Source organism: Puma concolor, chromosome D2 (genome assembly GCF_028749965.1).
Source record: "Puma concolor isolate L17-30 chromosome D2, mPumCon1.1.hap2, whole genome shotgun sequence".
NCBI classification, from domain to species: Eukaryota; Metazoa; Chordata; class Mammalia; order Carnivora; family Felidae; genus Puma; species Puma concolor.
The window spans coordinates 74,643,289-74,659,383 of NC_141677.1; the positions used below are offsets into that span (position 1 = coordinate 74,643,289).

Sequence of the window (16,095 nt, forward strand, 5' to 3'; positions counted from 1 at the left end):
AGCTCAGGCTTCAGAAAAAGTGAATTCTTGTCTGCACAGATGATTCTCTATCACAAGAACGTAAACATAATATCTTCTTCTTATGGAACGTTCTTCTCTCGGCATTATTAAAGGTTTAAATGTGAGGTTAGGGATAAAACATAATGAGCACTTTTAGCTTAATTACTAGTCTGTGACAATTACTACTGATAAATGTTCGTTTCATTTAGTACTTTGATTTTTAAAGTAAATGAATAAACCGGAGCTTTTCAAATTCAGATCAGGATGCGAAAAGGGAAAAACACCTGAGAAAGGCTCAAAATTTCTTGGTCTTCCGCTTAACGGAAATCCCAGCATCGTGGAGTGAAATTTTACAACTGAAGCATCCGACTTTTTACACAAATGTCTTGGCTCCTGGGTTTGGGACATCCGCGTGGAATCGGAACATCCCGGGCAGGAGAACAGGGTAGGCCACAGGAATGTCTCTGCCCTTCCTATATAGATTACAAGACGGGAGTGATACATCGGCCTTTGCAAAAATCTGCTGAGAGAAGTACCAGCTGATAAGTTTCAGCGTTTCTGAGTTTTTACTACCCACTCCTCCAATGAGGCAAAGACAGCAGTTTGCTTGTTTGTGAAGAAGGGCTACCGCTCACATCAACTTCAGGTTCTCAGACAAGGCAGGGCATTGATGCCAAGAGATCCTCCCGCAGACACTTACCGGATGGGGTTGGGAGGAGGAGGGGGAAGCGGCGGTGGAGGCGGCGGCGGCGGAGGTACCGAATTCTCGGACTGGTTCACCCGCTTCTGGAGCTCGTCAACTGCACAGAGAGCAAGCGTTCAGAAAAGAGCCGAAACGGGCAACTTAACACAACACCTTTTCCCCACAGAGATGAAAACACACAGCCTCTCTCAAAATCAAGTTCCTTCTATTCGGGCAAAGTCAGAAATCTCAGTAGGAAACTGCAGAACGTCTTAACATGTTTATGCTCCAGGCTGCCCCCACTAATGCGAGAGAGGCCTTACACAGGTTACAAGAAAACATAACTGTCTTGTGGCTACAAATACAACTGTGGGAAAGAAAAATAAACTCAGGACAATGCTGGACGGGCGGGGAGTAAGGACCGAGTAGGCTGAAGAAATATTTGTTAAAACGGAATGCCACTCAAACACTAAGAAACTGTTAATACTGGACTTTTAAAATGTATAGACCGGGCATTAATTTTAAAGATGGCATTCAGTATGAATTTGAATAGCACGCTTTCCCCCACCACTTAATTTCCTTCAAAAATTGCAAATCCTCGAGTTCTTGATTTTAGCCAGACTCAGACTCTCAAAGGTCTGTTAACTTCAGAAACTGTTTGCAAAAAGCGAAGGAGCATTCTGGAAATACAATTTATCCATTCGATGCATTCACGTCATGAACGAAACAGGTATTTAAGCACCAACAGTGTGAAAGGGTCCATGCTTGGTGCTGTGCAAAGACACAGATTCTGAGTTCAAGAAGCTCGAGTTCAATGTGTACCACAGATGCGAATACCTCTAACATGGGCTCTGATAGGCTCTAGGCACTGAATACTGTTTGGACTCAGGAATGGCTCTCTCTGTCCCCAGCCAGTCCTCTCTCCATGAATGACTGCACCCCCAGTGATCTGCCTATTTGTTTCTACATATATAACCAAGCTGGCTTTGGCCACAGGCTGCCTGGGTATTCACTTAAAAAGAATGGAATACTTCTTAATTTTAGATCGAATTAAAAAGATAAATTGTGGTTCATTTTCATTGTGGGTTAGAAAGCATTGAATCCTTTTTAAAGGGAAAAAAAAGCCTACATGGTTCTTCCATACAGATTTCAAAATTCTAGTATAAAATTAACCGAAAAGCTGAAGTGAATATTGAAGCTGTTATAAAAGGGAATGGCCTGCCTCCTTAAATCACCTATCTTCCGACAGAAACTTATTACTTATCCCTGTGGAATAATCCAATTCACACATTCCTGTCAAGCCTTCTTAGAACTGACTGAATAAATCCTTTGATTTAAATATCCCCTGGTGTTTTAAAAGTTTTTCCACTTAATATACATATTGTTGCCCATTTTATTGTTAGCTGTGATACTGAAAGTATTAGTTCATGGGTATAATTAGACACCAAACACGAGGGCTGTATGAACCTTTAAAGTTGAATTCTTCTTAGAAACGCGCCCTAAAATGAACAACGTACGAACTCCACGAACACTCCTATCTGAAGCCCTGAGAAATGCTGAAATGTTGGTCTTCTCATATTAGCGGTGTCTTTGTCTCTTAATTCTGTATGTGAAGCTCACGAACAGGGAGTCCAAAAAAGAGGCCTAAGGGCTCGCGGATCATTGGAGAACAGTGGCCATTCGACTCAACTGCAGTTACTTGCGTATTCAAGCACTGGGCAAGGGTTCTGGACTAGCTACCGGCCCAGCTTGGGGCTGGGCGTGGGGAATTCACAGACTGCTAAGACGCGGGAGCCCACTTGATGCTTTTACCGGAATGCTTTAAATCTCTGGCTTTCTCCTCAGAATTTTGGTATTTCAATTCCAATTCCTTTTTATCTTCTTCCAGAAGCCCCAGCTGCTGTTTAAGGTTGCGTATCTCTCTGTGGAGTGCTCCGTTTTCTAGCTGCTCCTCTAAGTCTTTCACCTGGAATTTATAAACAGAACTTTACAGTCTTTCCTTTGTCAAGCAAAAATAAAGGGGAAAAACATCATTGTTTCCCTTTACTTTCCAATTCATGACAAAGAGATTCCAATCTATCCTAAAAACCACCCAAATCCTAGAGTACAGTCAATGCTTAAAATACCAGCTATGTGAGTCGATATAAATTTATTGGAGACTTAATATCCCAGATAATTAAATGTGTAAACATGGGTCAAAAAGGTAACATAATACCTATGAAATTCATTTAAAACAGATTATTACTTTCATACCCATTTTCAAGAGAACATTAAAGTAGCATGAAAAAGAACCCTTGGGGGACAATTAGGTAACAAGTATCAAAAACCTTTAAAAAACAAAAAAAGAAGAAAGAGGGGTGCCTGGGTGGTTCAGCTGGTTAAGCGACCGACTCTTGAATTTGGCTCAGGTCATGATTCCCAGGCTGTGGGATCGAGTTCCCAGGCTTAAGATTCTTTCTCTCTGGGGGCGCCTGGGTGGCTCAGTCAGTTGAGCATCTGACTTCGGCTCAGGTCATGATCTCACAGCTCGTGAGTTCGAGCCCCGCGTCGGGCTCTGCTGACAGCTCAGAGCCTGGAGTCTACTTCGGGTTCTGTGTCTCCCTCTCTCTCTCTCTCTCTGCCCCTAACCCACTCACATTCTGTCTCTGTCTCTCTCAAAAATAAATATTAAAAAAAATTTAAGATTTTTTTCTCTCTGCCCCTCCTCCCATTCATGCATGCTCGCTCTCTCTCTCTCTCTAAAATAAGAAAGAAAAGAAAAGAAAGAAAGACCATTTGATTCAGCAATACTACTTTTAAAATTTGCCTTAAAGAAATAGTAAGACGGGGTGCCAGGGTGGCTCAATTCGTTAAGTGTTTGACTCTTGAGATTGGCCCAGGTCACGATCTTGCAGTTTGTGAGACTGAGCCCTGCGTCAGGATCTGTGCTGCTAGTACAGAATCTACCTGGGATTCTCTCTCTCTCCTTCTCTCTCTTCCCCTCACCCACTCGCTCATGCAGGCTCTCTTTTCCTCTCTCTCTCTCAAAATAAATAAACTTTACAAAAATCTTAAAAAAAAAAAAAGAAATAGTAAGATACGTATTCAAATATGTTCACTACAGTGTTCTTATTAACAGGGAAGAATTGAAAATAAATATCCACCAATATTATCGATTTAAGGAATCATAGCGTGTTCACTAAATGAGGTCCTATATATACAACCATTTAAAATCACACAGCTCACTACACACTGACACAGGATGATACGTTACCAGCTGGAAAAAAAAAAAAATCAGATTGTAGAACAGTAGGCACGGTATTATTCCATTTAAACTACCTTCATAAAATTCTCTATTTGCATAAAGCTTGGATAGGTACCAAAATATGGAATTCTTGGGTAATCTTCATTTCTTCTTTAACTTGTACCACATTTTAAAAGTTTGTTCATTAGATGAAGTATGTGTTGTTCTCATCATCGTGAAAACAACACAGCGTTGAAAAGATTGCTGGGAACTCTGCAGGGGATCCCACAGACAGGGGAGAGCTATTTAAGACCACACGCATGAAAGACCACCCAGAGGAAGTATATATTCTAACGTAACCGCCTTACAAGTCCTGATTGCTACAACTGCATTCACGATGTGCTCAAATTTAGTATCACCTATTCTCTCTTCCTACCCCGACAAGGTAGATATACAGTGGCTGAATCCCACACCTCAGGTCAATTCGGTTGGCTCTAGGCCCATGTTATTTACTAAATGCGCTAACTACAACTAGTAAGACTTTTCAAAACTGAGACAACTCCAACACGAGCTGAATGAACATAACCCTTCTTTTATCCTCCCTCTCTTTATTTGAAATGGTAATTCCTGCACGTGGGGACCAAAAGAAAAAAAGAAAAAAATTCTCTCCTCCCCGCTCTATTCCCTAGGTCTCCTCCCAGGGGCAACCGCTGCCACTCTCCACTCATCTGGAGGTTCTACGCATACACCAACATTCCTCACTGAGGGGGAAAAAAAAATCAACTCTGCCTCATGACCAACTTTGTAAAAACTCCAGAAACTTCCGAGGATTAAACGTCAATATTATCGCTGAGAGAGACTTTGACAGGTGATGATAAAACGGCAGCCAACAACCTTTTCTTCACAAACGAGGTACGCTGTGAGTAGTATAAATATTGATGTAATTTTTCTTAAGTGGTTTCTTTAACTTCACAGTCTTTGTTCCACCTCTTCGCCTGCCCACCCCTCCCGCCTCCTCTCTCTCACCTACCGGGATGACGATCTTTTCTGCCTGGCGCAGGAAGGTGGGCTGTGTCTGCTGGAATCGCTCCACTCGAACAAAATGAAATAACCACTTGGGAAGTCTTTAAACATATATATTTGTGCGAGTTTTACAAAATCGGAAATTTTCTCTAAGCAAACAATTACTACTAACGTGGACGCTCCCTCCCTCTTTGAACAAAACCCATGCCTTCCAAAGAGCTCTCCGAGACAAACACACTTCTCGCGGTGTATGCGGTCTCCAGAAACACAATCAACTCGCAGATGTCCCAACCGTGCTTTCTGGGCCTTAACCAAGCTCCTTGCGAGTGCTCTCTCTTTCCCTCGTTTCTTCAGTCCTTTGGACAGTTTAAAGATCATTATGAAGTCTGGGATAGTGCGCTCTAAATCTTCAACTGGGTACTAAATTAACTTCATTTGCTGGTGACATTTTTCTAAAAAACGAGAAGACTGGAAAGACTCACTAATGCCAAGGAGGGAGCTCTATCTAGGGACCGCATTGAGCCCTCTCTTGCAGGTTGGTGTGTATCCAGGCTCCAGAAGAAAACCTGTTACCTTCTTCTGATGCTGAATTCTCTCTTCTTCAAGTTGCTGGACAAGTTTTGCATTTTCTTCTAAAGCTTTCAACAGCTGCTGGTCGGGGGCAGAGCTCTGCAGCAGAAGATGGCTCTGTCTCTTGAGCTTGTTCTGTTCGATGAACATCTGTAAGAGGGAAGGACAAAAAGATATACGTGCCAATCAATCTCGCATATCTCCCCAACCGAAACCAGAGCAACAGGAAAGCACGTGGAGCTTCTGTTAAAAAATTAAAGGCGGGACGCCTGGGTGGCTCAGTCGGCTGACCATCTGACTCTTAGTTTTGGCTCAGGTCATGATCCCGTGGTTTGCGAGATCGATCCCCACGTCAGGCTCTGCACTGACAGGGTGGAGCCTGCTTAGGGTTCTCTCTCCTTCTCTCTCTGCCCCTCCCCCACTTGTGTTTTCTCTCTCTCTCTCTCTTTCTCAAAAATAAATATATAAACATTTTTTAAAAAGTTAAAGACGATTGCTGAATGGTACAGTATCATAGTTCTAGAAGTAATGACCCCTATGATTTCAACCATAACTTTGATGCTGTCTTCAAGGACTTTCACCCTTGCCCCAATTAGGCATATATGCAATAAATGAGTCTTATTTTATACCTCAGTTTTTCATTGTTTTATTGTTTTAAAATACATTAATACTTAATAGTCTTGACTAATAGTTATCAAGAACTTATCTTATACCAAGTACTCTACTAAATATTTTATACGTGTTATTTTAATCCTTACATAAATCCTATGAGTTAAATACTTCTTTTTTGAATAGCTAAAATTTACTAACACTATGTGATAGATGCAGTGTTGATTTCACACGTATCACATCATCTAATCCCTAGAACAACACTGTTAAGTAGATGCTATTAGTATCTCATTTTTACTAATAAGGTAACTGAAGTCAGAGAGGTTAAGCAACTTTCCCAAGAACACATGAAAGTGGCAAAACCAGGATTTAAGCTAAGATCTGTCTGATTTCGAGGCCTAAGCTCTCCACCACCTGGCTAATCTCCTTCCTCTGATATTTACTAAACCTAATGTTTTGTTTTAAACCAATTAGCTTTTCCCCAGTGATAAAAGTAGTTAAGTTAGGGGGGGTCAAGAAGAAATGGGAAAAGGTACATTAATGTTTACTGGCCGCTTTACTAAGCAACTTACATACGTTATTCACCTAGTCTTCACAAGGTTACATTTTTGAATACGACATTATTCTCTATGAACCTGTTGCTTCTTTTCCTTAATATCCCTCCACACGTTAGCCACCAGGTGATTCTACACATGAGATGTTTCATAAACTCTGAAATCAGGCCCATGTTATTATAGTAGAGATTCAGAGTTTCAGATTCTTTTTTTTTTTTTAATTTTTTTTTTTAACGTTTTATTTACTTTTGAGACAGTGAGAGACAGAGCATGAACAGGGGAGGGGCAGAGAGAGAGGGAGACACAGAATCTGAAACAGGCTCCAGGCTCTGAGCTGTCAGCACAGAGCCCGACGCGGGGCTCGAACTCACGGACCGCGAGATCATGACCTGAGCCGAAGTCGGCCGCTTAACCGACTGAGCCACCCAGGCGCCCCCAGAGTCTGAGATTCTTAAAGGCATTTGAGAGTAAAACTGGCATCCGCCTTCCACCAGACAGCTCATTCCTGCGTAAGAATGGAATGTGCCGAGGAGGCGTGAGGGAATGGGTGTTTGTGCACACGCATAGGTGCTGCGCACCAGGACGGTGAGGTCAAAGGCATTGCCGTGCTAGGGAAGAGCCATCCAGGTTTGGCATCTGAAACCAGCAGTATAATTGAAATGAGCTATTCTGAGTTACAGAATTACAGTAATGTTTTAAGGCATTTTTCCCCTCTTAAAACATTATTATTATTATTATTATTATTATTATTATTAATGTTTTAAGGCATCTTCCCCTCTTAAAACTTTTTACTATTATTACAGTAATGTTTTAAGGCATCTCCCCCTCTTAAAACATTATTACTATTATTATTATTATTATTGCTATTATTACTATTACAGTAATGTTTTAAGCCATTTTTCCCCTCTTAAAACTCAACTTGATTGGGGTCCCTTGCCGGTGTCTTCGCAAATACCTTAGAGGGGAAACAGGAAGGCCTGAAAATAGCAGCCAGAGTCACTGAGTTCTCTGGCTTTCCGGCAAGTGAGGGCTTTTCCCAAGAGTGCTTGGTGGCCAGGAGCAGAAAGAGAGGCAGCAGTTGGTGTGGGCGAGCAGGACAGAGCCGGTGAATTCAGCAGACGAACAGTGCTGGGCACAGGCCACTGTCATCAGCCAAGGCACGGCTGTGTCCCTCTCACCGCACTGCTTCTCTGAGCTCCCGTCCTCTCTTGGGGGAAAGACACGGCACTCGGGAAAACTTGTTCAAATTTACACGATCAAAAATTATCTCAACTTGGTTCTTTTGAAAAGAAAAGGTGAGGATTATGTCTTGGGGATGTTAATAATGTGAATTTCTTTCTCAAAACCCTGTAACAATCCCTAAATAGTAAAAGCATACAATGAAAAGAACATACAGAAAATAAATTCCCCTAGGTAATGATGGTAACGTGAAAAGACTCAGTCTGACTTTTTCTAGACTTTAAGACACGAACATGAAATATTCTACACAACGCCTTCTAACGATGTGTTTAAAGGAAATTCAGTGACCAAATGCCTATGACTTTGGCTTTTAACTATGATAAGAACTTGACAGCTAGGGTTAGGGAGGTTAGTCTCTTATCACACAAACATAGATTCCAGAATTTTGGAGGAATTTCATGAATCTTTTCAAAGAATGAAAAAGAGAAGAAAAGCCTGTGTCATTAATATGTAATTCATTCTTTCCGGAAGAATATTAAATATCACCAGAGTTGTCTGGGAGAAGAACAGAACCGATTACACAACAGTCCCCTAGTATATCCAGACTACACTCGGAATGAGGCACCCATGCTTTCTAATAAGGAAAACTACACTGACTAGCAAGAAAAACTATATTCAAAAAGTACAGGAAAATCTTCCATTAAAAACTAAAATTACATCGGAGCACTTGGGTGGCTTAGTCAGTTAAGTGTCCGACTCTTGATTTCAGTTCAGGTCATGATCTCATAGTTTGTAAGATCAAGCCCCATATCAAGCTCTGTGCTGATAACATGGAGCCTGCTGGAGATTCTCTCCCTCCCTCTCTCTCTGCCCCTCCCCTGATCACCCGCATGTACTCTCTCTCTAAGTAAATACATAAACTTTAAAAAAAGAAAAAATACTGTTTCTATTAAAAAAATGAAATTACACTGAAGAAAACACAAAAACTTAACACAGGAAGACAACTGGCTGTTTCTTCCTTATTGAGGGAGGGTCCTGTTTTTGGTTTGTTTTTCTATGTTGCCTTTTTTTCACCCATTTTTTTCCATCCCCTCATGCTCCCCTCCCCTCTGGCAACCACCAGTCTGTTCTCTGTATTTATGGGTCTGTTTCTGCTTTTGTGTTGGTTTTGTTTAGACTCCACACGGAGGTGAAATCATATTTGTCTTTCTCTGACTTACTTCACTTAACCTAATGCCCTCTAGATCCATCCATGCTGTCACAAATGGCAAGATCTCCTTCTTCTTTGTGGCTGAGTAATATTCCCATGTGTGTACGTGCATGTGCATTTTTTTAAAAAGAAATTCTGGTTGTGACCCACTAACTTGCATGCTCATTTATTTTATTTTTGAGAGGGGGGGTGCGGCAGAGAGAGGTAGGGACACAGAATCCAAAGCAGGCTCCAGACTCTGAGCTGTCAGCACAGAGCTCAACGCAGACCTCAGACTCACGCACCGCGAGATCATGACCTGAGCTGAAGTCGGACACTTAATTCACTGAGCCACCCGGGTGCCCCCACATGCACTTTTTTTTAATGGACAGGTAGAAGTAGGAGTGTGGAGAAAACTCCCCATTTTTTTACTCTACACATTTTAGAACTGTTTGTATTTTTTACAAGGTATATGCATTCCTTTTGTGGTTAAAAACATGAAGTAAGTTAACTATTGAATTCTAAGGCTCCAGACCTTAAGCTCCAGAAGGGCAGGGGTCATAGCTGCTTCCTTCGCCATTATAGTCCCCCCACCCCCCGATGAGCGCAGACACTGGCTTCTGAAGATGTTTGCTAAATGCACTAAAAACCAAAATGCAAAAGAGTCACTTCTCTTGTCAAGTCATGCACTGTTGAGCAGTAGTTTTCCGTGGAAAAGCTGAGAATCTGTCAACCGTGCAAAGGGGAAGGTATATGGCTTCCAATCTGACCATATTTTGAAAAAAAACCAGTTTTCTTCTTGCTATTGTGCACATCGGATGTAGATACTATAAAAAAACATCGAGCACCACTGCAAGTACTGAGGGCACCAGTAAGTGCCCTTGCTCTCCCTCCTCCCACCTCCGTCTCCTCGTGCCAGGGTCACAGGTCAGCGTCGCGTTTCCGCCCGTCACTACCAGGTGAAGGGCAGGGTCCACCACTCATTTTCATATTCTTAGCAGAATCCTGCTTCCCCCGTCTATCTTCTCTGCTGCTGCGTGGCCTTCAAGTTTTCTTCGAGCTGCTTTGTATTCTAATATTGTTCCACGAACAACAGATGTAAAAGTGAAAATGTCTCTCAAAATCAGACGCTGGCATTCGGGTCGAAAACAAGCCAGCCTTTTCAGTTTTACGGTGGAGGCGTCTTCACATCATCCCTACTCTCGCTCCCCCTCGGCTGTTTATCTGGTGCCATTATTTACATCGCTGTAGCTTTTCCGAAGGGCTCTGACACACTTCAATTCTTTTCTCTTTCTTCCAAGTAACAAGAGAACAATTTTTACTCACCTTTCATTAAACTCTCTGAATAAAATGAATCATAATATTTCAAATTGACGTCTCGGACGAAACCTTTTACAGAGTTCATTGCTAGCACAGCTACATTCGAGTGCAGAAAGACTCCTGCACAAAACCATAATCTGATTTTCAAATGTCATTCCCATAACCCCACGCTTTGTCTTCCTTCTACACCTTGGTTACTTCTACCTATGAATGTTTTACATTTCCTTAGCTACTTTCTGGCACAACCTACAGGGCACAGGCAGACTCAAACTGCTTCTAGGTAGATGGAGATCTCGGGCAGAGCAGCGCCATATCACAAGCTGTTATAGTTCAGCCAACTGGTGCCTCATCGTTTCCCTGTAAACCAGCCCCAGGGCCATGAAAAACCCAGTGACGACAGGTCAACGAAGGGTGGTCGGAACATGAGAAGCTCAAAGCTGATCTCTGACACGAGAGGAAAACCATTATTCTGGCAAAAGGCCGAGATGATGGGTATACAGCGTGGCAGTGTTCCACAGCAAGTGAAAGAATCAGCTTATGTAAGGAGATCACCGTCTAGGAGGTGAAGAGAAATACTAACACCATGATACTGTTGTTTGGGGTGGTATTGGAGGTGGACCCTGGATTCTTAGGGCTTTTTGAAATATACAGGAATCCCGTACTCAAGCGGGACTTCTCATCGTAAGTTACAGGCATCCCCAAATAGAATTTCTTTCCCTTGTACAGCATGTTACAGTACAAAATCCTGTACCAGGATTGAAGAATCCTGCCATGTGATTTTGAAATCACTTGGCTGAGCCACTAGCAAGCATCACCCATTTTACAGACAGTGAAAGTGAAGCCCCAAGAAGGCTAATACTCTTAAGTCATACGACGAGTGACTGACTGACGTGGCCAAAATTTGAACCCAGATCTACTGACACCACATCAGGGACCTTGATGCTATTTCATAGCCGCCTCCCTTATTTTAAGTGATAAGTTTTGGGGTGCCTGGCTGGGTCGGTTGGTAGAGCATTCAACTCTTGATCTCTAGATTGTGAGTTTGAGCCCTCATGTTGTGTGTACCGATTACTTAAAAAAATATATTAAAAAATCTTTAGAAACCAAGTGGTGAGTTCTTATTCAATTTCAAAACCTATTTTGGGGGCGCCTGGGTGGCTCAGTCGGTTAAGCGGCCGACTTCAGCTCAGGTCACGATCTCGCGGTCTGTGAGTTCAAGCCTCGCGTCGGGCTCTGGGCTGATGGCTCAGAGCCTGGAGCCTGCTTCCGATTCTGTGTCTCCCTCTCTATCTGCCCCTCCCCTGTTCATGCTCTGTCTCTCTCTGTCTCAAAAATAAATAAATGTTAAAAAAAAAAATTAAAAAAAAAAAAACAACCTATTTTGATATGTCATCTCCAAAGTTCTTTAAGAAACAAACATTTAAAACTAGGTCTCTAGAGGGGTGCCTGGTTGGCTGAGTCGGTTGAGGGTCTCACTTCGGCTCAGGTCATGATCTTGCGGTTTGTGGGTTCTCTGTGCCCCATGTGGGCTCGGTGCTGACAGCTCGGAGCCCGGAGCCTGCTTTGGATTCTGTGTCTCCCTCTCTCTCTGCCCCTCCCCTGCTCATGCCCTGTCTCTCTCTCTCTCTCTCTCTCAAAAATAAATAAATGTTGGGGCGCCTGGGTGGCGCAGTCGGTTAAGCGTCCGACTTCAACCAGGTCACGATCTCGCGGTCCGGGAGTTCGAGCCCCGCGTCAGGCTCTGGGCTGATGGCTGATGGCTCAGAGCCTGGAGCCTGTTTCTGATTCTGTGTCTCCCTCTCTCTCTCTGCCCCTCCCCCGTTCATGCTCTGTCTCTGTCCCAAAAATAAATAAACGTTGAAAAAAAATTTTTTTTAAAAAAATAAATAAATGTTTAAAACAATTTTTTAAAAAACGAAAAAACTAGGTCTCTGGATACTTACCTCTTGTGCAAATGACTCCGCCTTCTTTCGAAGGTCCTTCTCCAGTTGCAAGTTAACCTGCATCTCTTCATACTCTTCTACCGCCAGCATGGACACTGAGGAGAGGAGGAAAAGAAATGGACAAGACACAACACAGACTATCAGGAAGATGGGTGAAAAGCAGTGCTGAAGAGATTCTTTGCATCGGCACGCAAGCACCCTCATCCATAGCTGCTTGGAATATAAATTGATCAAACCTTTTTGGAGGACAACTCGGCGATGTGAATCAAAAATCCAAAACCATTCATGCCCTCTGACTCGACACTTGCACGTTTAGGAAGGTACTGATTCCCCCGAGAGAGCAAATCATGAACACGTCCAGAGGTTAAGCTGCGAGAATGCTCTCAGCATTGCCATAGACGACAGTGAAATCATCCAGATGGTTCCATGGGGGACGACCAGTAGAGTATATAATTTACAAGAAATATGATTCTGCCATCGAAATGACATTGTAGAAGCATATTTCTTGAACCAAAAGACATTCGTGGTATTTTTTTTAAATGAGCTTACTTCCCTTTTTTAAAAGCTACAGATCTACAAGGCCTTTCGCAGAAGACGAAACGTGAGAGGCCAGTGAATGTGTGGAAAGATACTCATCTTCATTAGTAATCAGAGAAATGGAAAGTAAAACCACAGGCACCTTTTTATACTCACAAGGAGGGAACTGGCAAAAATTAAGGAGAGTTACACCAAGTCTGGAGAGGATGAAGAACATGGGAACAAACGCACTGGTAACCAGAATGTAAACCTACTTAGTAAGTCCTCTGGAGTCACGCAGTGGGACAGAGGATAAACTTGTATTTGGCGTGGATCTTAGTGAAATGCTTGGATATGTGCGCCAGGAGACGCCTGTGAGAATTTTCATGACCGTCTGACTTGGAATAGCAAAAAACTGGAAAAAACCTCAAACATCCACCAACAGGATACTGGGTCAATGAATTTTGGTATAGACATCGAATGGCATATTGTGCAGCAGCGAAAATCAACACACCACACCAATGGCCTTCAGCAGGGATAGACCCCACAAACCCAGAAAGTTGCAGAAGCACACATGTGAAGGGCTACCATTAATATAAAGTTCAAAAATATGCAAAATTAAACAACGTGCTGTCTAGAGATATCTACATAGTTGGTAGAACTTATTATAAAGAAAAGAAATGATAAAAATCCAAGGGGTACAAAAGGAGACTGATGTTCAGGGAGCTTGTAAAGTACCAGTGGGTAAAGAGATTATTTCTTTGCTGATACTTTCTTCATCTTCCATAAATGTTATGAACACATTTAGCAAACAATTTAACAGAGAGAGAGCTTTCTTTAGATTGGAAGAATATACACGATGTTAATAGCGCTTTGAACTGTAAACCTTGAAATTTTTTCCCTTTTCCTATTCCTACATGAATCTATACTTTCCACCAAAAAAGTATACTACCTGAATAAAAAGGAAAAAATATATATATGTGTGTATAATATATATAAATATATATAACATAAAAATATATACACACACACGTGTGTGTATATATGTATACATATGTATACATATGCACACACATATGTATACATATGTATACATATGCACACACATATGTATACGCATATATGTTGTTTTTAAGTATCTTCCATGTTTATAAAGAGAAACGGGCTCAGATCCATTCAGGCCCAGAGTCAGAGCTCTGAATTAAAGAATCAATGCAGGACAGACATCTTCCAAGGCAAGGTCCTGTCAAATAAGAGCAACGTGAAAGCTTTGCTACTTTTTGACATTTTGCGGCCTGTGTTGTTAAATAATGATATAGACAGGCCAGAGGGAGTGATGGCGGTGTTAGAAATCAGGCACAACATAGGTAGATATCACACTAGTCTCTCAATCTGCCTCTGGAGAGGTACTTTCAAGCCCGAGCTGAGTCATATCAATAAAATCTTTAAAAAGGCTCTCTTAATGGCTCCTTTCACACAACGTTCCGCCAGGACACTTCAGTCCTAACTGACTAAGGACGGGTTTGCCGTGTAATGACATAGAATTTCAAACTCTGTACACCGTAAATCTACTGCCTTCTCAGAGGAAAGACTAAAAGTCTTACCAAGTAAAGCAACAGAAGTGGTGGTCTGTGATGTGAATTATAGGTCCCTGAGAGCTAAATAATTTTCAAACCTATTTAAAAAAAGAAATTTCAGGAAGAAAACAAAGACGGCGGTGAGTATCGGAAGCCCCGGCAAGATAATTGACTCTCTTTTCTATGTCCAGAGCACCATAATACAAAGTGAATTTGCACATGTCCTGGCCCTCTTTACTTGGATTCTGAAAGAAATTAGGTTGGTCCTAGTCATGCATTTACATAATCTCTCTCTCTTCCTAGATACAGGGTTCTCTGAAGGCAAGGACCCATGTGATTAACCTTCGTAGAACCCCCTGCTTCTAGCACAGTACGTCAAGACCATTACTATCTTCCTAAATGTGGAGACAGCCGAGCAAATGTCACAGTCTATCACATCTCCCACACTTAACTACGAGGTCCTTCATTTATTCAAAAACCTCAATTCGTGACACAAAGGTGGAGAACCACCACCAATCACAACAGGGAAGGCTGGAAGATTTCCTTTCAGTGTTGGAGCTTCTGAACTAGAAATGAGAGTGAATGGGCCGGGGGGGGGGGGGGGGGGGACAAAAAGCTCAGAACTGTGTCTGTAGAACTCCGCTTCGGCATCACTCTCTTGTCCTAAACCAGGGGACATTAAAAAACTGTCCCTGTGAGACTTGACGCTGTGTTTCATTAGCAAGGATTCTGTTTTCTTTAAAGGTAGCCTTTGGAGAAATTTCCTCCTCACCATGGGACCAGGTCTGCTTCTCCTGATCAAGAGGTTCATTTTTATGTGATTCAGATACATATCATGAACCTCTCATCATGCTGACGGCCGGACAGCTCAGAGCCAGATTTCAGGCACACAGGCAGGAATGTGCACGACTTCAGAGCAAGCATGTAATCTGTGTATCAGTATTTCATTTTACTTTCACTTTGCCCCATTTTCTACATCCTCTCAATTTAAAACTGTATCATATCGGGGCCCCTGAGTGGCTCAGTCAGTTAAGCATCCAACTTCAGCTCAGGTCACGATCTCGCAGTTTGTGGGTTTGAGCCCCGTGTCGGGCTCTGAGCTGACAGCTCAGAGCCTGGAGCCTGCTTCGGATTCTGTGTCTCCCTCTCTCTCTGCCCCTCCCCTGCTCTATCTCTCTTTCTCTCAAAAATCAACAAACATTAAAAAATTTTTAATAAATAGAATCATATCATGTTGCATGTATCTATGTACATATCCTCATCTCTTTCAGATTAAAAATAACCTACAAAATACATAAATACTAGGGGAGAACCAATATGGCCATGGTCCCAGGATACCTAGAGACAGAATAGTATTTGGGTTTAAAGTGGGTTGTAATTTCCTCAAGCAAAAGCACTTCCTAGAAGGCCCAAGACTCTAAGGTGGGTGATAAAACAACGGAAAAGAGAGACTCACTGCTAGAAATCGGGGAAAAAAACACTATTCTTGCTACAAGATATTCTTGCTACAAGAATCTTTAGGCACAAGTATAAAACAACACAAAATGTACGTAAACCAAATAAATTACATATGTATCGGAGAAAAAAGACTGGAAACACGTACCTCTATTGCATTTTTCTAAGACTCTTCTCTGTTCGAGAACTTCTGAATTCAAAACATCTTTTTCTTGTTTAACTTTATTTACCTAAAATTGTGAGATTGCGGGGGAA

General features: G+C 42.1%; 1 protein-coding gene across 2 annotated transcripts in view; it reads right to left on the reverse strand.

Moving 5' to 3' along the window:
* SHTN1 (shootin 1) overlaps positions 1–16,095 on the reverse strand; it is a 102,137-nt gene that overhangs the window by 42,059 nt on the left and 43,983 nt on the right. For both annotated transcript variants that reach the window (XM_086680969.1, XM_086680968.1), the window contains 5 exons: positions 15,989–16,070; positions 12,293–12,387; positions 5,502–5,648; positions 2,495–2,648; positions 701–800 (listed from right to left, as the gene is read on the reverse strand). In XM_086680969.1, coding sequence (XP_086537095.1) covers positions 701–800; positions 2,495–2,648; positions 5,502–5,648; positions 12,293–12,387; positions 15,989–16,070 — 578 coding nt within the window. The remainder of the gene's footprint in view (positions 1–700; positions 801–2,494; positions 2,649–5,501; positions 5,649–12,292; positions 12,388–15,988; positions 16,071–16,095) is intronic.